This window comes from Lissotriton helveticus, chromosome 8 (genome assembly GCF_964261635.1).
Source record: "Lissotriton helveticus chromosome 8, aLisHel1.1, whole genome shotgun sequence".
In the NCBI taxonomy this organism is placed as follows: Eukaryota; Metazoa; Chordata; class Amphibia; order Caudata; family Salamandridae; genus Lissotriton; species Lissotriton helveticus.
In genome coordinates, this window is record NC_136069.1 from 105,768,829 (window position 1) to 105,792,380 (window position 23,552).

Here is a 23,552-nt window from a genome sequence, read left to right on the forward strand (position 1 = left end):
AATTTTAAATCGCGCTTACAAGTATTTTTTAAACATACTATAGTTTAACATTTATGACATCTTTGTTATCACCGAAAATGTCCCTTACCTGAGTCACCAGCAATGAACAGTCGCTTTTGTAAAACCAACCTCCTCCAACGGTAAAAAAAGGAAATATTTTGCTTTAGTAGTATGCAGGTTTAAAGAGGAACCGGATTCGAAAATACCCAAAAGAGTAAACACAAAGTCGGCAATAAAATAGAGTCACTAGCAATGAACTGGCGCTTTTGTAAATCCTACAGTTAGAACAAGACTCAGAGATTGAGTTGTTTTTTTTGATGGAGTGGGATGAAGCCAATCCAAAGTCAATGGATAAAATTGGAAGGAAGAGCCATCAGGACCCAGGAGAAGGATCTCAATTTGAAGCAGGGCCTTGGAATAGGACCTCTTTCTTTGGACCACTGAACCAGGGCTAATGAAGCAGTATCCATCTTCTAGCTTAGGTGTGGTATTGTGCAATCTACTAGTTGCCTCCTGTACCAGGACTTTGTCTCTGGAACCCTCCCTAAAAGGTTTAGAGCCCGAGGCAGATTGACCCAAGACTGGTTAAGAATAGGACAAACATGAGGCTGAAGAATGGCTCAAGCGAAATTCATTGGTACTGTTGGGGTACTGAAGAGGATGATTGTTGTGAGAAATAAAATTAATTTGCTGCATATTTTGGGAGGGATCGCTAGTGTCAGAGATGCAGGACTTGAGTGTAAGCATACAGCAACTGCAGTGGGTGAGGTAATTTGTGTTTTTACACCATCCAAACTGCTTTATTACCAAAATTGCCACTGAGATCGTTCTGTAAGTTGCAATTTTTAATGACCTATTTTTGAGAGTATTGGACAATTTGACCTTCTGTATCATTAAATGAACAATGTGGGCAATGCTGCGTGTGTACCATTTTATATTTGGTCTAGGAGATGCAAAGGTGTGCACTTGGGATGTGGTTATATTTAAGGCTGGAGATGTTTTGCATGAGAGCATCAGCATTGATGGTATTTTCCTCTTGGCCCACAGTGAGGCGGGCCTCACAGAGTTAGGGTTGGCCTCATTGCAGCGTGCAGCATGAATGTTGAAAACGAGGTCATGGACAGACCTTGCGAAGAGCTGCCAGTCCCAGAGGCGAAGATTGGGTATCTTTAATTCTGAGATGTCGGGGCCCTTCCACTTCACTGGTGAACGTATTGACCACTTGAGTAAAACTAAAGGTGCTGTCATATCTTAATGCCCGAGATGGCTCAGTTTAGGCCGATCTCTGGCTCACTCAGGTGAGAGTTTACGTGACTTGCCTTGTGGACTTGATGACTCAGAGCCCGCTCGCCCCTCCCAGATGGGGTTTGAAATGCCCAGACCCAGAACTCTGGGTTTATTTCTAAGCGCAATGAACATTTTTAAAATCAAAGCAAGTTCCCCAAAGTCAACCTTTTAACCGAGGAGAACATGTTACACACCAGGCAACTGTGCAACGAGGGTCTGTAGTGTTCAGCCATTAGCACCGCCCTCAGGGCAGCACTGACGGGAAGTGCAGGAGTAAAACACTTCACACCTGCAGGGGCTGACTGTTCACACCGCCCCTTTAACACCCCGAGGGCCGCAGTGCAAGGAGGGACAGGGTCGACAAACCTGTACATGTAGACCAGTGCACGGAGGGGCAGGAACACGACTGTCACCCCCACACACAACACCTAGGACAGCAGTGCACAGAGAGTAGGAATACAACTGTGCATGCAGAGCAGCAGTGCACAGAGAGGTACGAAGAAGATAGTGCATACGGGACAGGACAGTACCCAAATGGGTTCTGCCTACTGTGATCACAGGACAGCCGTGCATAGTGGAACAGGCACACTGTGCATAATGGAATGCTACAGCGATGTACAGACTTTGCACAATGAGAGTAGTGTAGAGTAGGGCCCCCTGCCAACAGGTGTACGTGGGAGCCACCCAGCCACAAATGTGAGGGGAGTACGCAGCTCTTTTTTTTTTTTTCTCCCCAACATGAAGTATTTATTGGCTTAATTGATAGAATGCAGCTGGGAGACACGTGAGGCTGAAACCAGGCGGTGTCGTCATACCTGTAATTACAATGACAAAGTACTGGGGTGCTAGACAGCACCGGTGCGAAGAGATTGCTCTCATTACAAAGCCACGTGTGGGTTGGACCCAGAACCTGCCCCATGTCACGGGCTCTTGCGTCATAAGCACACACAAGCAGTTCAGCAGGATGCACATAGAAACTGGTGCACGGGTGTCAGCCCTGCACACGCCTGTGATGTGTGTGTATATATCCGAATAGGATAGAAACGGACTAGGAGCTGAACCATGCTGTGTGACATCACAGCAAACCCACTGGCTTCTGGGAACTTTAATAATTGGTGAGTGATGTCCCAGCATAACAGAAGACTTAAAACACCCTTGATATTACACTATAATTCAGACTTTTTGGAGCTTTGGCATTGTATATGCGATTTAACAATAGCATACAGGGCTTCGTAGCGCTATAATGGTGCATGTAATATGAAACAGTTTACAGGCTTCAAGGAGCTTTAACACTGCTATGTGTATGGTGACATCACTCTACAAGGCTTCTAGAAGTTTGGTCACTCTGTCGTCACAGCTGGCACTGCAACAAGATACAGGGCTTCTGGGAGCTTTACACCTTTTCTTTCCGAGCCTCATGTCTTGCAGAGAGGATCTGCAGTTTGTGAATTCGTTAAATTGGTGGAAGATTGGAAAGAAACAAGTGCTGAAAGTCTTGAAAAAAGCAGTAAGGGACAAAAACATCTCACCTTAAAACACCAACATTAAATCCTGATTGACTATCAATAAACGTTGATGTAACTGCGTCATTTATGAAGTCACTACTACCTCGACGCCGGAGGGTCCTCGCTCCATTGTTTTTTTTTCTCAGCTGTGAACAGGATGCTCCTTTGAATGTTTTAAAGGACTCCCTGGGACGGCTTTAAGCTAACTAACACATCACTGGATTTTAAGCCCAGCTCTAATGACGAAAGTAAACATGGCTGAGACGAGCAGACGACGGCCGGGGGCTGTGTGCGAGGGCGCTGGGCAGTTTATATCTCAGGGGGAATTGATGGGGGTGCGTGTGTGTGGGGTCCGCTGCTGGGTGTGTCAGGGGGTGCGTGTGAGGATCAGCTGCACGGACGGGGGTCAGGGTCGGATTGGGATCACAATTTGGCCCGGGCACTGCCAAAAAAAGTGGCCCACTTTCGCAGGGCGCGCACTTTCATGAAACACTATTTACTTACTCTCAGAGGCCTCATTTGTAGAGAAACGTTCGGTCAATTAGGCATTCTAAAGCTTACAGAGCCAGTAACATTGGTAAAGACTAGGAGCACTGCAGTTCTAAAAACGGAATATTTACTTGCAGTCTTAACGCCCTGCACATTGTAGTTAGATACTCTTTTCCAACCGGCATTGTCCTGGTCTCTGATCATCACATAAATCAGAAATCTAGTACAAAGGGGAAAGGGTAAGATTGGAATCTCTGGGAATAGAAAATGTAATAACAAAGGTAAGAGGAAGAGCACATCTGAACCTCTACCTTGGAGAATAGAACCTCTAATTACACACGGTAAAGAAATACATTTTGCATGTCAGCCATAAAAACATTTCGCGTAACATTCAAAATAAATTAAATCTAGCTCCCTCTCATATTTTGCACTTTTCCCTAAATGTAAGTACATTTTGCCGCCTTGTCTTGCCTCCCCTTTCTTTGTGTGCATTATTCTAGTTAGACAGTGATCCCCAGTTCTGCTGGGCAGTACCAACTGGGGCTTGGGGAAAAGAGGAGGTGAACAGAGAGGTAAAGAAAACTGCACGCCCGGTGGTTGTTCTAGTGGGGTGATGGCGCTCTAAGGCAGTACGCAAATATTATAAGGTGAACTTAGGCGTAAGTGTTGTGCAAAAGGGTAGGGAGAACCTCCCGTCTCCCTTTATTGTGTTAAACCACAGACAAAGAACACCAAGGTCACCTGCACATGCTAGTGGTACATAGATTTAAGTTAGTACAGTAATGAGTGTAGGAAAGAAAGAAACACTGTTCATCCACTGCTTTGTGTGGCTCCAGGATTTATTGTCCTTGTTGTGCATTCCTTGGTACAGAGTCGTAGCCTACCCAACATGTGTTTCGTCGCTACCATGAAGTACACAGCAACTTCTTCAGGGCTAAATGCCTATGATTATGGTCCTGATTGTCGGTTGTACTTCCATCCTGAAGGTAAATAGTAGTAGATGGTCTCAAGAGTAACAGAGACCAGAATTTCATTTAATTAAAGTTTCCTCATGAAGCGGATTCTATATTCTGTGATGCAGATGAGTACTCAGAATATGTATTGTGAGACCCTATTCGTAGGGTAACAGGGTTATTGCTGTCAGCCAGCTATGAGTGTGTTGCCGACGGTCACCCGATTCGGTGAAGCAGCTGGTGAAGTCTCCCGCACCAAATCTGAAGCATGTTCTGTGGATCACAATTGCCAACATCTGCTCAACCTTATAAAAAGTGCTTCGCACTACATGGGATTTCATTTCTTTTTATGTGCAGATTATTTCTTTACTTTTTATTCCACTAGTTCACCTCTTCTGCCTGAACCTGGAGTCCGCTAAAATTGTTATCCTTCCCATGCAGATGATATGGCACCGATATAAAACACTACTGCTTTCCTTGTACAAATCCCTTCATGCTATCCATACAGACAGCACTGCAGCCCAGAATCATGCTCTCATGTGGTGCACCTGGATGGAGCCTCTGCACCCCAACAATATTAGAGTGTATTGTGGAGAAGTGTGACTCAATGGTTATAGCAGGCAGACCTCGATGCAGAGCTCTGGCCAGGGACCAGGGTTCGATTCCCGCCTCGGCGGGTCTCGGGCTCATTAATTCCCCTAACCGGATATTCTCACCTCAGTGCCTATTCCGGTCATGGGTCCCGCGCTGCAACTCTGGGCAATAGCTTGCTTAGTCTCCACAACGCGAGGGATGCCTGGTCTGCACCATGGGGGTGCCCAGGAGTGGACACTTCACAGGGAAAGCCAGGAAGGGTTCCCTTGCGGTATTCGTACAAGCGCCGGGAAACCCACTGCGGGTAGCTGTTCGCTATACAAGTACAAAAACATTTACATTTACATTTGTAGCTCCCAGAAGCACCCTTTGTACAGGCAGATTTTGCAGGACAGTACAGCAGTGTCTCCAGTCTTGAAGTGCACATCTTTGATATTGCTGGTATAGGTCTGGAAGTGCAGACATCAGCGGTACAATACAACAGCAAAGATGTGCAACTAATACACAAAGAAAAAAAGATTACTAATATACTATCAACCTCTAATCTTGGGTTCCAGAGTAACTTGCTACTCATAACAAAGCACTTCAACTCGTCGTCAGGGGTAGTAAGCGCTTTATAAATACAATGTACAATATGTAAACTAACAGTAGAGGCCGGCACGCATTGGGAGTTGCCATGTGATGTAATAAAAAAAAAGATTAAAAAACTTACATTCTCGCCGCTCTTCTGCACGTCGTCTTAGTCTCTCCTCTCCGGGGCCGGAACAGGAGGCAGCTAGGCTCCTTCCCCTAAGTCAAGCACAACACTGCAATGCAGTGTTGTGTTTGGTCTGAGCACCGTGGATCAGCGCTCAGCCATGGAATGGGGTCCTGGCCATGTTATCCACACAAGCAGTAATGCAGCCTGCATGGAGAACATGCAAAGTGTGCATTACTGTTTTGGATGGCCCCAGATACCCATCATACCACATAATTCTAATCAGTATAATTTCACTCAACGCCACACAGTTGCACGCAACACAGTTCCACGCAAAACATCATTCCACACAATTCAGCAACACACAGCATAATTCAACTCAACAACACATTTACACAACACACCAACATACATCCAATCCACACCACACAATACTGCATCATGCCACAAAATTCAACACACCACATAATTAAACTGCACAACACAAAATATTCCATATAATTACACTCCATGACACAATCCCACTCTACATAATTCAGGTACACATAATTCCACTGCACACCATGCCACATAATACTACACGACAGGATTTCACAATTTACAATTCCTATCCATACCACATAATTCCACTACACACTACATATACTCCACTCCACTCCATAACACTTAGGTAAAAAACATTGTCATTTACAACTCCAATAGCTCTAACTCTTGGAAATGCGATACCTATTGGCATTGTCAATGCTTGTTTTTTTTGTTTTGTTATTTTGACAGTTTATATAGTGTGAACTCAGCACCAATTATAGTCCCAAAGATCAGATTTTTTATTTAAGGGCCTTGGAGATGAAGTTATTGTCCCAGAATCACAGGATGTTGAGAGCAGGCGCTGGGACTCGAAACTGATCCCCCATCTCAGCAACTCGGACCTTCAGGCCTCACATGTTTATGCACAAGCAAGGCACGAAAGTGGAAGGATACTGTTTTTTGAAGTACACTGGGACGAAGGTAAAAGTGGTCTACAGCCTGAGCAATAGAACAATAGTGAGGCCCCTTAGTTTACTTATTACTCAACCCCTCCGCAGCCCTCCTTTACCCGAGTAACAGAACATCACCTGCCCCCACAGCGAGGACCGAAAATAAAGCCACCCTTTCCCGCCCACCATGCCCCCTGAATGAGAAGGGCTGTGGGCAAGGTGTAAAATACGACACCACACACCGTTTCTGAGCTGCAAGGGCCCCAGGGGGTGTGAAGTGAGATTGGCATGATGGCCTGGCCCCCAGGGAGGCAGATTCTCCCAATCACCTGATCGCCACCCCACATCAGGGGCGATAGTCTGGCAAGGCAGGATGTCAGGGGGAGGCCACAGATGATCGTGGCCCCCCTAGCGAGGCTGCTTTACTATCACAGTCCAGTGTCCTCTGTGGACTGGGGAAGAAGTTGAAAACGGCCCACAGAGAGCACTGACACGCCGGCTCTTCGGCCAATGTCCGACTGCCCGCAGTGCCAATCCGTCCCTGACGGGGTCTTACCTGCAGGACACTGTGATCCCGATCTTAGTGGCCGTCACGTTGGTGGTCACCGGGTCAAAGTGCTCTATGGATGCCATGCTGTCCCTGCCTGGGCTCCGGGCGCGGGGCTCTCCGGTGCAGGCTGGTCCACGGGCGGGGCGGGGCGGGGGTCCCATTATTGTGCATTTTGGTGTCACCCGGTCTGCGCACGCTGTGACGAGAGGTGTTTCCAGTTGCGCGCATGCGCCCAGAGCCACATACGTCATCCGGCCTCCCATTGGTGAATATCGCAGAGCGAGCTGGGTTTGTAGTCTGCTCTTCTCGTGCACCTGCCCTGGTCTCTGCGGCAGCGCGTGCGTGCACCTCAGCTGTACGTGCGCACACTCAGTCACGCGCTGCTGTGAGCGTGCACATCTTCGGACGTCTAGGAAACTCGTCCTGGATAGCCCCGATGCTGCCGAGCCTGACCCTACACACCTGCGGAGGAAAGACCGGCCTGGAGAGCAGCGGGGGAGTCCAGAGTCAGCCCGGTGAGTAGGGGGACATGTAAACACTGTGTTTGGGTGCATCAGGCTAGCGAGACAGGAGATGGCCACTTCGAGTGGGTGGATGCGTGTGTGTGTGACTGTGTGTGTGAGTCTGTGAGTAGGTTGGGGGGGCGTGTGTGTGTGTGTGTGTGTGAGCGTGTATGTGTGCCTGTGTGTGTGCGCGCGCGACTGAGAACTGAGAGAGGCATGGCTGACTGAGATAGGAGATGTGCACGGCTCCGGGGGGCTGGGCGTGCGCGCCCACGCTGGGAAATCGACGCTCGTGCATCTGTCTGTAGCTGCTCGTGCACCTGTGTATGTCGCTTCACAGGCAACTCGGCTGCAATAGGTCTACGAGACCTAAAAAGGATACTGAGACTGCCAAATCTATGGGAGCTTTGCAGTCCACACAAACAAGAGGCTCCTTTCGTCGCTCCTTTTATTGAGGAGGCTCCAAACAAGCTGGAGCAGACAATTCAGCTTCCTTTAAAAGCAATACACAATCATCCTCCAATAGAGGATATTTTAGAGGAGGCTACAGAGGCAATAACAACAAAGGGAGAGGTAATAACAACAATCAAACCTCTCCCACCACAAAACAGTGACTTCCTTCAGCTTTCCCAACAGCACTCCACTCCTGTAGGGGGGAGAATAACACAGTTCCTACCTGTCAGGAATTCCATCACAGCAGACAGGTGGGTAAAACAGATTATCCAGTATGGCTACTGCCTAGAACTCACAGCTACCCCTCCACATATACCACCCAGACAGCGTCCAATGTCTACAGAACATCTTACGCTGCTCAAACAAGAAGTTCTATCATTGATTCAAAAAGACGCAATAGAAGTAGTTCCATTACTACACCAAGGGACAGGGGTTTACTCGCTGTATTTCGTAATACCCAAGAAGGACGGGACACTAAGACCAATTGTCAACCTCAGGCCCCTCAATCTGTATATACACTCAGATAATTTTCATATGATCACTTTACAACAAGTGGTCCCATTGTTGCAACAAGGCGATTTCCTAACCCCACTAGACCTCAAGGACGCCTATTTCCACATTCCCATACATCCTTCTCACAGGAAGTATCTAAGGTTTGTACTGGAAGGACAACACTATCAGTTCAAAGTCCTTCGATTCGGGTTCACAACTGCACCAAGAGTGTTTACAAAGTGCCTAGCAGTAGTAGCAGCACATCTCAGAAGGCAACACATCCATGTCTTCCCATACCTAGACAATTGGCTCATAAAAGCCAAGTCATTCAAAAAGTGTGTCCAACACACATCTCAAACAATTCAAAGATTGCACGACTTAGGTTTCACAATCAACAACACCAAGTCGCATCTCCAGCCCTCTCATGTACATCAATACCTAGGGGCCACAATAAACACGTCTACAGCTCTAGCTTATCCCAGTCCAGCCAGGATACAGAGCATTCAAGCCTTAGTCACAAGGTTTCAAGAACAACACTCTCTCCCAGCAAGAGTGTTCATGCAACTAATAGGCATGATGGCATCTTGCATCTTTTTTGTACCATATGCAAGACTGCAAATGCACCCATTGCATGAATGTCTAGCACAGCAGTGGAACCAGGCTCAAAGACAACTTACAGACCTGGTGTTGGTAAACAGCCGCACACATAGCTCTCTGCAGTGGTGGAACACCAAAAACTTGTCCAGAGGGCTGCCGTTCCTCGAACCAGTTCCAACAGACGCATCTCTCACAGGATGGGGGGCCCATCTCCTACACCATACAACTCAGGGAAGATGGACCACTCAACAAAAAGTGTTCCACATCAATCACCTAGAGCTGCTACCAATATTCCTAGCACTCAAGTCCTTCCAAGTATATGTACAAAACAAAGCTGTCTTAATTCGGACGAACAACATGACAGCCATGTACTACATTCAAAAACAAGGAGGCACACATTCTCTGCAACTGTCCCAGCTTGCACAGAAAATCTGGAGATGGGCCTTTCCAAAAAACATATATCTGGTAGCAGAACACCTTCCAGGGGTTCACAATGAGATTGCAGATCGGTTAAGTCGACAGACACAACAGATTCACGAATGGGAACTACATCTGCAAGTTCTTCTACCATTCTTTCACAAGTGGGGTCAGCCAGGCATAGATCTGTTCGCCACACACGAAAAGGCGAAATGCCCAACCTTCGCCGCCAGGTTTCACACCTGCTGTCCAAGGGCAATGAAATATGGATGAACTGGTCAGGCAGATTTGCATACGCTTTTCCACCACTCCTACTAATACCATTAGTAGTGCGCAAGCTAAGACAACAGTCTCTCAAAATCTTAGTAGCTCCCACATGGGCACGCCAACCGTGGTTTACAACCCTGCTAGAACTCTCCCTAGTTTCACATCAAAAGCTACGTCTGACACCATCCCTGCTAACGCAGAACCATGGAGACATCAGACATCCAGACCCAAGTAAACTGAATCTGGCGATCTGGCTCCTGAGGTCTTAGAGTTTGGTTATCCTAACCTACCACCAGACTGTATGAATATCATTAAAGAAGCCAGAAGACCTACTACTAGAGCTTGCTATGCTGCGAAATGGAAGAGATTTGCCATTTACTGCAACAATAATCATATTGACCCCCTGGATGCTTCCTTCCAAAATATCATCTGCTACCTTCTACACTTGCAAAGATGTAATCTAGCATATTCATCTATAAGACTACTTCTTGCAGCCATTGCTGCGTACCTACAAAATAGACAACATCTGTCATTATTTAGAGTACCTGAAATTAAAGCATTTATGGAAGGATTAAAACGAATCATTCCTCCTAGGTTACCACTCTCCCCAGTGTGGAACCTAAACATTGTTCTTACCTGGCTCATGAGACCCCTTTTAAACCTTTACACAAATGTGAAATGCAATTCCTCACATGGAAAACAGCTTTCCTTATTGCTATTACCTCTCTCAGGTGAGTGAGTGATATTCAAGCTTTCACTATACAAGAACCATTTTTACAATTACACCGTAACAAAGTGGTCCTAAGAACAAATCCCAATTTCCTTCCTAAAGTCATTACTCCATTTCATCTAAACCAATCAGTAGAATTGCCAGTGTTTTTTCAAAACCCAGACTCTGTAGCAGAAAAAGCTCTACACACTCTAGATGTTAAAAGAGCCCTTCTCTCTTAGATTGACAGGACCAAATCCTTTAAAAAAATAAAACAATTGTTTGTGTTTGTAGCTTTCTTGCCACCACATAAAGGCAACCCCATCTCTAAAGCTGGTATTGCAAGGTGGATTGTAAAATGTGTACAAATATGCTATCAAAAAGCTAAACGTACATTAACAATTCCTCCTAGAGCGAACTCCAAACGCAAACTAAGAGCCTCTATGGCTTTCTTAGGGAACATTCCCCTAGAAGACATATGCAAGGTAGCAACATGGTCTACAACACATACCTTCACTAAACACTATTGTGTTGATGTGCAAGCCAAGCAGCAAGCTGCTGTAGGCCAAGCTGTCCTCAAAACTCTCTTTCAAACTACTGCAACAGATACCAGTGACCACCGCTAGGGGAGACGCTGCTGTATAATCGATGCTCAGTGTGAGATCTGCAGCTCATATGCCTCAAAAGGAAAATGCTACTTATCAGTATGCATCTGTTCGTGGCATGTAGAGCTGCAGATTCTCACACGGCCACCTGCCTCCCCGGGACCTGTATCTGTTCCAGTTCTATCTTAATTAGATATACACGCATGGACATCCTTTATTCTTTCTTTCCACTAACTCCCATCATTTCCCATCATGGCGAAAAACAATCTAAGGATGGAGTCGATGCCCATGCGCACTATCGTCCAAGGGAGGAGTCACCTATATTGTGACTACAAAGACTTCTTCTGAGACGACAACAACATGCAATCATCCGAGCCCAACACCAGGTGGCGATCTAATGCTCAGTGTGAGAATCTGCAGCTCTACATGCCAGGAACAGATGCATACTGTTAAGTAGCAATTTCCTTACTAGAGTTTGATATATCTTGAATAATGTGTGACTCCATTTATTTTCTTTTTCAGAATTTGGAAACGAGGGCCAGTCTTGCCTTGGGTTGCCAGTTAACAGCTCTGGATTATATTCAGGTGGGCAGCATTCAGTTACTCTTAAAACCTGGCTTTAAGGAGGTTTAATTTAGGGTGAAACCAACTTTATGTCTTTGAAAACTGGAGAGTGAATGGAGCCTACCTCTAGTTCTTTAGTAAAGCCCATAGCACTGAGACAATCTATATGTGAAAGATAAATATTTCTTGAGGTGAGAGGGAATCTCACAGAAGAACGGATGAAGTTGCTGCCGCTGTTCTGTTATGTTGCTGAGTAGACCTTGATGGGTTTTTTTTTCATTTTGTTTGTTGAATTACAGATGAAAGATGAACTATCCTAGAGGCCAATTCAACTATCTTTTTAGTATAATGTAGATAAAATACAATGGCTTAATGGTTCCTCAATCATATTCATTAATTTGTTCAATTTGCAGTTACTGTATGTAATCTCTGAACGGTCTATATTTCGGATGCAGACCAACCAGCAGTTACAATGTGCTGTTTTTTGGAGCATTCCAAAACAATTAGAAAGGGGGATTTCCTCAACTGTGAATTTTAGATGCCATATGCAAGTCTTGAGTTTAATCCAGATTTACACTGACCAAAAAATGCCAAGACTAAATGGAGTAGACCGTTTTCTGTAGAGTTAATCTTTCTTCAAAAGCCACCTGATTGGCTCTTGAGCTAAAAATTAAATGTGTTCAGTCACACTTGTGCAGTAGTCTTTTCCAGTCATTTGGATTTCCTTCCGTTAAAGCTGGCAGGTATAAATTGTAAATTGTAAATTGATACTTGTATAGCGCACTACTCACCCGCAAGGGTCTCAAGGCGCTTGTACGAATACCGCTGTGGAACCCATCCTGGCTTTCCCTGTGAGGTGTCCACTCCTGGGCACCCCCAAGGTGGAGGCCAGGCATCCTTAGCGTTGTGGGGGCCGTTGTGGAGATTAAGCAAGCTATTGCCCAGAGTTGCAGAGTGGGACTCCATGATTGGAATAGACACAGAGGCGAGAATTATCAGGTCCGTGGAATTTTTGAGCCCAAGACCCGCCGAAGCGGGGAATTGAACCCTGGTCCTGGGCTAGACCTCTGCATCAGGGTCTGCCGCTCTAACCATTGAGCCACACTTCTCCACAATGGAGTTAGACTATTCTACAGGAATGGAGTTAGGGTAGTTCTGATTTTTTCTTGCTCTAGACCTGGTGGTTATGCATTTAGGCAAACATGAGGTTCAAGACGAAAACCAGCCAGTTGTCCTACTACAGACACCAGACCTCACCTAATCCTATGAGTAGTGACGGAAAAGTTGAATGTAAGTTTGGGTGCAAAGATAGGTGAAACGCAGATAATCATTACAGAAACACACTGGTAGGGGCATGGTTAGATGCAGGCTTCAGCGTTTAACTGGGCAAGAGGACTCCTCTTGCTTTCCTGACCTCTATTTGACCTAACTACACATTCTATTCTGTTCCATTATGGCCCTTAAATCCTACCAAGAGGAGGAAAGTTGGACAGTAGGGTTGTAGTCTTTGACTCTAGTTAGAAGCAAAGCCTAAACTCTCAGGACCCTCTAAGAATTTCTTTCAGCCTATTCTTATCAATAATCCTATCAAATTGTAAATTTGTTATCCATTGTCCGTCCAGGTCATATAGATCTGTTTGTTTACGCTCTGCTCATTGCAAAACTTTTTTCACAATAGTAGGTTCTTTACTGAACCAAGGTGCCACCTTATGTGTGTATAGCATTTCTGAGGGGCTAGAACTCCCAGAATTAGACACAATCTGCTTGTAAATGGTGTAGGGAGTGTTCGCACTAGACATGTTGTGCTTTTAACCATCACCCAGAACATCAACCTCTAGTTTGCTTTGAAATGTCCAGGGGGACAAGCTAGAATTGTAGCATGGCTTGCAGAGAGAGCAACACCTACTGCTCTTTTGGACATAGACAGAATCTCCAAAATTTCCAGCAGTTGACCAGCAGGAGGAATTGGAGAAGAGAACTCCAACCATAAGTTAAAAGAAAAATATTTGAGATTGGAGAGTAGTGTATATCACCTCTTTGGCGAGTTCTTATGGAAATTTGGCAGTATAGAGAAACTACCTGTAAACAACATGCAAAATGCTACAGTTTTCATATAGGTACCTGAAAAAAAAGTGCTTCTCTTCTTCCTGTTATGTTAGTTGTTGACAGTGCCTGAACTAACTCTTGATATGAGCAATTGCTAAGCAGGCTCTCTATGATAGCTAGCATGATAAGACCTTTATTAATTACTACCACATACATTATGTGTGTTGGGGAGATTCATGCATGATTCTGGACTGTGCTGATGCTTAGGCAAGAAACCAAAATCCAGAGGAACGCGCCTTGGCATTACCTTTCTTTTTTACAGGCGAATCGTCAGAGAACCAGATCCATTAGCTACCTGCAAGAGGTCTTCGCGAAGGTGAACTGTATACTTACCCCAGGTAAAGCAGTGCTTTAATGCATTTTCTGATTTATTTTCTTTTTCAGTTCAAAGTCTGTTGTGGCTAATGCATTTCAGTAGGCAGATGATGCCTGCTCCTCTTTTGGAACAAAAATGATCCTTTTTTTAACTAAATGTGGGAATGATGAAGCACTAATCGGACCAGTGCGCATCAATGGTCCGGATAACTTTTGGCTGTGTGGTCTAGTCCTGTGCGTATGTCTGGAAGTGATAATACTAGCATTATTTTGATAGATTTTACTACATTGAATGTTTCCATCTGAATTTTAGTTTTTCATTGTATGGGATTTGTACTCGACTGTATGGACCTTAGCTTGAATCCTAGTTTTAGGACAACATCACACTGGATGTTGTAGAAAGGTAGATGTGCATCACTGACACAAAAGAAACATATTCCAGTAATGCAGTTATGGACAGAACCTCTAAACCTTGACTCTAGCCTGAGGATGGCACGTGGTTGTATTCTAAATTGCCAATTTGAAAAACATTGGGGGGCTTGGGGAGAAGGGGGTTGTAACTTGTAATCCTAAACAGAGCATTTCAATTTCCTGGAATTTATGAGTGAAAATAGTAGCCTATATTTGAAGATTTTGGGACACCAACACTTTTTGTGTTGCTCGTAAAGCTTAACAATTTAATGGAATTAACTGCATTGTTTAGTTTACTGGGCTGTGGATGCACTCCATGCACTTACAGCAGATTAGTAGAGTTGTGCCTAATAGGTGACCACTGCATGCCAGTTCTCCATATTGATAGTGGTTGTTCGTACTGGAACTGCTAGCACCGTAACTGGGCAACCGCATCTGATGGGGGACAATGATGGCTCTTTGGGATAGGGATGCTGGGCGTAAAAGATGTAGAAACATCTCTGTTGTTGCTACATGCCAAGTCTGATGCATGCATTGTCTCCCAACTACCAATTACCAGCACACTTCTACCCAGTGATCACACAAACCCTACAAGTAATGCTTGGCTGAATTATGATTGTTCTATACAGGTACCGCGTGCACAGCTCCAGCCATCCAAGACTCTGACCTTACGCATGGATCCCTTGATACTGTAACTATGATACGAAGTATGAGGTAAGGGAAACGTCAGTACTGTCCAGTGGTCATGTCAATCAAAACAATTATGCTTTGTGTGTGTAACAGGAACTCTTATTTTGCTAGTTGCATTATAGTGGTGTTTTGACCAGAGTTCTTTATTGTGAGTCCCTTTTTGGTGGTGATTTTGTCTGAGGATGACCTCATTCTCGCAGGACACATTAAAACGTGGTGGTATTCCCATCCTTTTCTGTATTAGAGTACTCTGTAGGACACCAGAAGCTTTTCATTTTATTTAGACTCCGATTTTAGCCCCCTCCACATGTACGTATATATTAATGTATTAGGGACTCTACAATGCGAACCTAACAAGTAAGAAGGGGAGTGTTGTACAGGGGCGAGGAGAATAAGATGATTCAGGATCTTTTATGGTGGAGATGGGGTTATCTTCTAGTTGGACTGAGCGAGCGGGAGGAGCTAGAAGTTGTTTAACAATGGTGGGCGAGGCTCTTTAAATTGATGACCATTGATACTCTTTTCGAAACGTATCAGTGAAGGTACGACCATCGTCTATTGTGGGATGTAGTTCATAGCCTTGGTGCTTAACTCGACAAGTCTTGTTCCCTAGTTTCTTTTTTTTGTTTTTGTTTTTATTTTCAATCCACTGTCGTGGCTTTGCGTGAGATGTTGGGTTTATTGGCCAGGTAAAATGGAGTGTTGGTTGATACAGTAAACCATAATTATGGAGTAGACTAATGGAGCCTGTGACGTTTCTCCGGACATGTGGTTTTAATGTCCAATTTCTGGATTTAAGTTGGCTAGCAGCATGAGTGAGAAATTCCATTGTAACCGGAAGGGTATCATCAATGCCGGTGAGCAAAGCTGTGCCACCTTCCCGATCGGTGAGGACCACAGATTACATAGTGGCTCTGATGTCAGCTTGGAGAAGGTGTGTTTTATTATTCACAAGAGTGATATTGGAAGTAGGCTGTTTGCATGTTCCTAGCAGTGTGGCGCTTGTCCGAGAGGTTGTTGCCTAAATTAGGCAGTGAATTACTCCAAGTTCATGTTGTATATCCCGTTGTGGTCCTGGATGTGTTGTGTGGTGTTGGCTATCAGTTTGAATTTGGTCTTCGTGGGGTGCGGTTAGGGACGTAGAAGAGGAGTCTTCTGTTGAGGTAGGCTGGGACGGTCTTGTGGAGTGCCTTGTGTGCGTGGATGAGGAGTTTGAAGGAGATTCTCCTGTCGACGGGGAGCCAGTGCAGTCTTCTCAGGTGGGGGGTGATGTGGCATGGCACGTCGAGGATGAGGCGTGCAGAGGCGTTTTGAATGCGTTGCAGTCGTTTGATGAGCTTGGCCGGAGCTCCCGCGTAGAGGGTGTTTCCATAGTGGAGTCTGCTGCTGACGAGGGCCTGGGTGACTCTTCTTCTTGTATCTGTTGGGATCCACCTGTAGATCCTGCGGAGGGTGTTGAAGCAGGAGGAGGAGACGGCGTTGACTTGCTTGGTCATGGAGAGCGTGGAGTCGAGGATGACTCCCAGGTTGCGTGCGTGGTCGGTGGGTGTTGGGGCTGCCCCCTGGGCTGTTGGCCACCAGGAGTCATCCCAAGCTGATGGGTTGGAGCTGAGGATGAGGACCTCCTTCAGAATTGTGAGAGGTTTTTCAGGTCTACAGTTGCTCGATGTCTTCGCTTGAGGTAATGTTTAGGCAGTGTCAGGTGCAGGAATGTTCCTATAAGAAGTTTCTGTGAGATGTGGACTTGTGGTGTGGCAAGGGACTGGTAATCAAAAGTCAGTGGCAATTTTAAGGGTGATTATAAGACTAGGCTTGCTAAGTGTTTTTTAACCCGAAGTGTAAGCATTCAAATAAATAATGAAACAGAAATGTTAGTTGTGTGGAGCAGGAAATACACTGAACAAAAATGCACACCCTGCCTCTGCCATCAACAAAAGCAATTCTACAAACGTGCAATGCGAAGAACCAAAAACAACTGCAGAAGGAAAACCTCTGGCTGAAGGCATGCAGTGATATTTGCTCCTTAAACCCTCTCCTGATCATAACTCTTGTAGGGGGAAGCAGTTTGACCCTTTTTGTTCCAGCGAAGCAGACTATCACTAATGGCAGAACTTGTGAATTATTGTTTAATATGGCTGTGCCTAGACTTTCAAGTCTCCTCTGGCGATTCCACCAAAAATCAAGTTCAGTCTCACTGTTAAAAACGAAACGTCCACACCTTTCTTCAAAAACAAGTAGTTAAACCAGTTCCATCTCATCTAAAAAGGGAGTGATCTACTCACGCCTATGTTTTATTCAATTCAAATATCTGCACAGCGCATACTTTACACGACATAGATTCTGGCAAGCTGGTCTAGTGACCTTCCCCTCATGCTTGCGATGTAGCACTGAGGAGGGTACTTTCCTTCACACAACATGGTCCTGTGGTGTGCTTGAGAGCATCTGGCGTGGCGGGGTGAGGGGGGGGGGGATATGGCATGCCTAACTGAAATCTTGCCCTGGAATCTCCCCATGTCACCCTGATTTTCCTACGTGCTACCAATGAAATTGGGGACAACAAGTACAAACAACACCTCTTGTTTTTGTGCCTTAACTTAGCAAAATGTGATATAGCTGGATTGTGGAAGGCTACTTAACCTCCTTTACTAGGCGTTTGGAAACAAGGCATGGATTTTTGCATGGGTCTGGAACTACCAATAGTCATAGCCAGGGGTTGCCCACAGAAACATTTCAAGATTTGGCAGCAGTGGGCCGAATACCACGTCATTCCACTGAAACCTCAGACCTCTGGGACATCAGGTCCAGGAGATGCACCCAGGTAGGGATACTGGCGTACTACACTGCTATATGATCTACATATGTCCGAAGACATCTATGCACGGTAGGGTGGCACCCAGGGCGTATGATATCAACAATGCACACCTAGTTGTTTTGTTAGCTCCTGTTTTGTTCCTGATTTGTACTAACGTAGACAATAATGTCATATTAATATGCATCAATCTGTACATTTGTGGTTTAGGCCCTACGGGCCGCATATGGCTGAAAATGCAAATACAATTTGTTTTGTGGAAAAAAACAAAGAAGGAGCGGTCTGAAGAAAGAATTCTGATATAGACTTCTAGCCGCAGATTTTGAATATTCCCCAGGCACTAGACTGGATCCGGAAACTTTTCAGCAGTACCTCTGCATAGCAGTCTATGGCACCATACAGCTCTGCACTCACGCAGTTCCACTTCAGCTTGTAAAGGTGCCACTCCAGTGCGCTGACGTCAGTTTATTTCTTTCCACCCCACCAGACGCAGATCCAGAGTCACCTCTCATATCTTTGAGATCCTTACCGTCAGCAAAAATTGTTTTAGTGTGCATGGGCGATGTCCCCTCCCAAAATTACATGTTTTAAACCCCGTAAAGACTGTTGCAAATAAATGTCTGTGACAGATCCTCACCGTCTGTGGGAGGGTCTAGTGTTGATAAACACCAGCACTCATCATTCCCTGCAGAGGGGGAACAGCAACAATTTGTGGCAGGGCAGGCCTTTCCTAGACCTAGCTCCCCAAGTGACTAACACCCCGGATTCTTCTCTCACGGACTAGGGAGTACATCCACAGGACATCACTGTTCATGGTTTGTGGACTCCCCTCCAACAGACGCTTCACTTTAACATTAACGATCTAGCGTTGTTGGCAATTCAATTGGCTTTCATGGCTTTTTTCTGACGTGTTCGTCACTGGACAGTCCTGATTAAAACAGAAAACATGACTGCCATGTGATACAAACAGAAACAGGGGGCACACACTCCTCACAGCTGTTGGGGTTGGTACAGGACATTTGGCGTTGGGCGATCTACCACAAGGTTCACCTCATGGCGGAGTTCCTACTGGGAGTGGACAACGACTTTGCAGACCATCTCAGCAGGATGGAGCAACAAGTCCACGAGTTGGAACACCATCCAGAAGTCCTGCTCCCCTATTTTCAACGCTGGGTTTTCCCACACATCTGTTCGTAACTACCGAATGCCCAAGCTTTGCCTCTAGGTTTCCACACCCGCAGTCCATGGGCAATGCATTATGAATGAACTGATCAGAGATATTTGCCAACACTTTTCCGCCTCTCCCACTCCTTCCGTGCGTGATTCAGAAGCTTCGGCAAACCTCGCTCACACAAATACTGATGGCTGCCAAGTGGACCAAGCAACCTTGGCTAACACCCCATATCTAGATGTCAGTAGGCTCTCACAATAAGCTCCCTGGACCTTCTTGCACAACATCAGGGCACCCTCAGACATCCCAACCCCAAGCAGCTCAAACTAGCGGTCTGGTTCCAGAGGTCTTAGAGTTTGGCCCCCCTGAATTCATGGTCATCCTGAGGGGAACCCCCCCTCCATTAGTCATATGCCACAGAGTGAAAAAGGTTCATCCACTCCTGTCTCCTCAAACACCCTGACCCACTCAAAAAGTGCACAATATTGTTTGCTACCTGTTGCATTTGCAATGCTCAGGCTTGGTTTACACATCCCTTTGTTTACATTTCTCTGCAGTGGCTTCATACTCACAAAACAGGGGGCACTTCCTTCTCTTCAGAACCCCTGTTATTAAAGCTATTGCGGCAGGGATGAAGAGGGTTATCCTTCCCCAGATAAATCCTGTTGTATCCTGGAACCTCAGTGTCGTCCTCACTTGACTCATGCCCCCCAGCTTTGAGCCCCTTCATTCTTTCACCCACTACAATTTTTAGCCTAGAGGGTGGCATTCTTAGTTGCACTCACTTCTCTCAGACGGGTTAGCGTGATCAAGTGCTGACGTTAGAGCAGCTTTTCTTTTTTAAGGTACATGCTCACAGAGTAGTTCTGAGAACTAATCTAGAGTTTCTTTCCAAGGTGATCTCTTCTTTTCACCTTAACAAGACAATTGTTAATAACTGTTCCTCCTCCCTCCCTCTCCGTACAGGATAAACAATCTCCTTACAGCGCGGGGATGCCCTTGGGTCACCAGGCGCTATACAAATCGCTAAAATAAAAATAAAATAAATAAATTGAACTCCCAGTGTTTTTCCCATATCCAAACCCAGTAGCAGAAGGAGCGCTGCACACATTAGATGTAAAGAGGGCTCTCATGTGCTACATTAATAAGTACACTATTTCATAACACATCAGTTGTTTGTAGCCTATTCAAAACCACACAAGGGCAGAGCCATTTCAAAAGCTGGGATAGCTCGCTGGCTAGTCTAGTGCATTCAAAATCTGCCATACCAAAGCCAAAAGACAGTTCCCTAAGTCTGCATTCTGCACATAAAAAAGCAGCCTCCATGACTTTGGGCACCATTCCAGCCAGTAGTTTAGTGGTTCCCAATCTGTGCACCGCGGCACCCCAGTGCGTGTCAAAACTAGCCGGGGCGCCGCACACCAAGCCCACAGTTTGGGAACCCCTGCATGACTCCCACTGTAATACTGAGACAAAAACAGTAAGATTATGTATGCCAGTGTTCACGTAAGAATTCCCACTAGGAGGTTGTGGGTGACGCTGGGACAAGCGGTGGCAAAGCGTAATATTGCTAGGCTGTGGGGGGCAGTGGCGCCTCCCAAATTTAATTCCTGGAAACAAGATATGGACTGGTGTATGCTCCAGGAGAAAACAGTTTACACGGCGCGAGGGTGCCCCAAGAAATGGGTGGTGGTGTGGTCGAACTGGAATGACTACAGAGGCAACATCTGTGAACCTCCCCAAACCCTGCCCACTGACGGGATGATTAATGTTTAACCCGCTTTATAAGTTATGCTGTGAACACCTCAGATATATGGTGTGTTGCAAGCCCTGTGTTTCTATGGTACAGGTTAATTACTGTGTATGACCTTGTGATGACCGCCAATTGTTTTAAGTTGCAAATAAAAAGAATTTTAAAAAAAAGAATTCCCACTTTATGTCACGCAATAATTCTCACTTTCTGCTTCAGATGTTTCAAGCCAAAGCTTAGAATAAATTCATAATTTCAAGTAATTGTCAGAGAAAGATGAAAAAGTTTCTATATGGTTCCGAAATCACTGAAGGGTTTTACACACAGTTGGACAGGTGTGTGGTGCAGCCCAAAAAACCTTGATAGTTATCAATCTAGAGGCGAATACCAAACCAATGTAATGTGGTGAAATGAGATAATGACAGAGGCATATGCTGCAGCGTCGTGCAGAAAATAAACATTGGTAATGCCCTGCTAGAGACATCAGAGCCCCCCGGCAGTACAGTGGAGAGCTATGACTAGAACTTTGACTTGCAGTACACGCATATTAGAAAATACAGGTTTTGTTTGAATATATTTAATAACTATGTCTCACATCACCATTATGCAAACATTTGCCAGTTGACCAATAAGGTGTCTGCTATACGGTATGAACGCTGGAAATTCGGCAGACCTTGTGCACCTTTACTGCCTGATACATGAAGTCACTTGGCATGAAACAAACTACTCTGAAGTGCGACTATTTTATTAGCTTTAAACTGAAATAGATTGCAGCTTCAAAATTTTAAAAAAGTTTGCTATACAAAATTTGAAAAAGCAGGCAAATTGTGTGCATCGCGTGCAATCTGTTGCAAAAGGGGGTTGTGTTGTAATTAGCGTTGTATGTGAACATTTGAGCAGCAGCAAGTAAACCGGTAACGGGTGTTTTTTTGTGTGGTCCTATCACACTACTGCACTCTCAGCAACATTGGCGACTTAATGATTACAGCCATCACATACGAGGAACTAGCTGGAGGCGTTATCACGCCGCAGACTTCGATTTCCCCCTAATGAAGGCTTCACAAGCCGAAATGCATTGGGAATGAGAACATTTAAATAAGGATGCATGTGTGAAAATATTGCATTATGGGAATTGAAGTTTCCAATGATATCTGATACAAAAACAAGGATGTGAATAAAAACGAACTTAAAGAACAAACACAGTCATCATTATTTTTGGATAAACTGTGCAGGATACACAGCACCCCCTACCTGTGCCCAGGAGACAGTCTAAGAGTGCTTGGAACTGCTGCTTCAGCAGGACTTCATGATTACACCACTGGACACAGCACTTTGCAGATTCGAAATTGTTGTAACCCGTGTATAACTGCATGTCTGTAACCTCAACGCATTTTTGCTCACACAGAGCTCTGTGACTTGCAGCATCTTAGCTTCATTCCTGTCGCCTTTTTCCACTCAGGTGGTTTGTGTGCTGCTGCAGCCATGAGCCATATTATTTACCAGTTTTATGTAAAGGGAATTCCACCCTGTAAGCATCTGTTTGTGGCATGTAGTGCTGGCGATCATCAGGCGCCCTCCCCGGCAGCTGTTGGATGATGCAGATATCTTCTTTCTCTTTAACTTCTAATTTTCTGTTGCATGAACATCTTTACGAATTCTCATGCTCTATCTCTTTTCTCAACCCGTCGTGCTGGAAAACAATCTAAGTATGGAGTTGATGCCCATACTCAAAACCAGCTAAGGGAGCAGTCACTTTACCTTGTGACTCGAAAGACTTCTCAGAACAAAAATGCACAGCATGTGAATCTACAGCACTACATGCCACGAACAGATGCTTACATGCTTCCTTTTTTGGAAACCATGATATGAACTGCTGGTGGCACCGCTAGCCTCACACACTGCTCCACCAATTTGAATAAGCACATTCCATTTAGAAGTAATCGACCCAATGTTCTGTACAAACCAGTGCGTGGAAAATCCACAGTTCAGAATGCAAGTGTCATCAAGCATCACAGATTTCAAAGCGGATGATAAGATTGGCCAAATTTATCACACGCAGAATTGTGGCTTGGTGCGGTAGTCGGCAGATAGATCCCCTTTAGTCAAAGAAAAACAATGTTTTGTTGTTTGTTTTGCCCCTAGCATGCAATGACTTGCTCTGGCCAGAGTAAAAGGGAACTATTCTTCTTTTTCAGCATCTTTGCGGTTGCCAGATCAGCCTTATTGTTTAAGTCTCCAGTTGTTATTCGCTTTTTGAAAGGTTTGCATCATTTGTTTCCTCCCTCTCCCTTTGTCATGCCACAGTGGGACCTTAACTTGGTCATCACATTTCTGATTTCCACTCCATTTGAGTCGCTTCACTGCCGTTCCTTGCGGCTCCTCACCCTCAAGACAGTGTTCCTTGTCGCCATAACATCGGTGCGCCGTGTGTGGAGCTTTAAGCTCTTTATGTCAATCCACTGTCCACCACCTTCTTCCCTGACAAGCTGGTTTTGCAGACACAGGCATCCTTCTTGCCTGAACTTGACAGCTTTCCACATTGGTCCAAACATCTCTTTGCTGGCGTTCTATGCTCTGCCTCACCCCTCTAAGGAGGAGGAGTGGCTCCATCGGTTGGACCACAAAAGAGTGATAAGCTTTTATG

General features: G+C 45.3%; 1 protein-coding gene across 1 annotated transcript in view; it reads left to right on the forward strand.

The window, feature by feature from the left end:
- The window catches only part of LOC144772413 (uncharacterized), a 277,094-nt gene that overhangs the window by 246,109 nt on the left and 7,433 nt on the right, over positions 1–23,552 (forward strand). Inside the window, exons 16-18 of the mRNA XM_078656706.1 lie at positions 11,615–11,677; positions 14,025–14,100; positions 15,118–15,202. Coding sequence (XP_078512832.1) covers positions 11,615–11,677; positions 14,025–14,100; positions 15,118–15,202 — 224 coding nt within the window. The remainder of the gene's footprint in view (positions 1–11,614; positions 11,678–14,024; positions 14,101–15,117; positions 15,203–23,552) is intronic.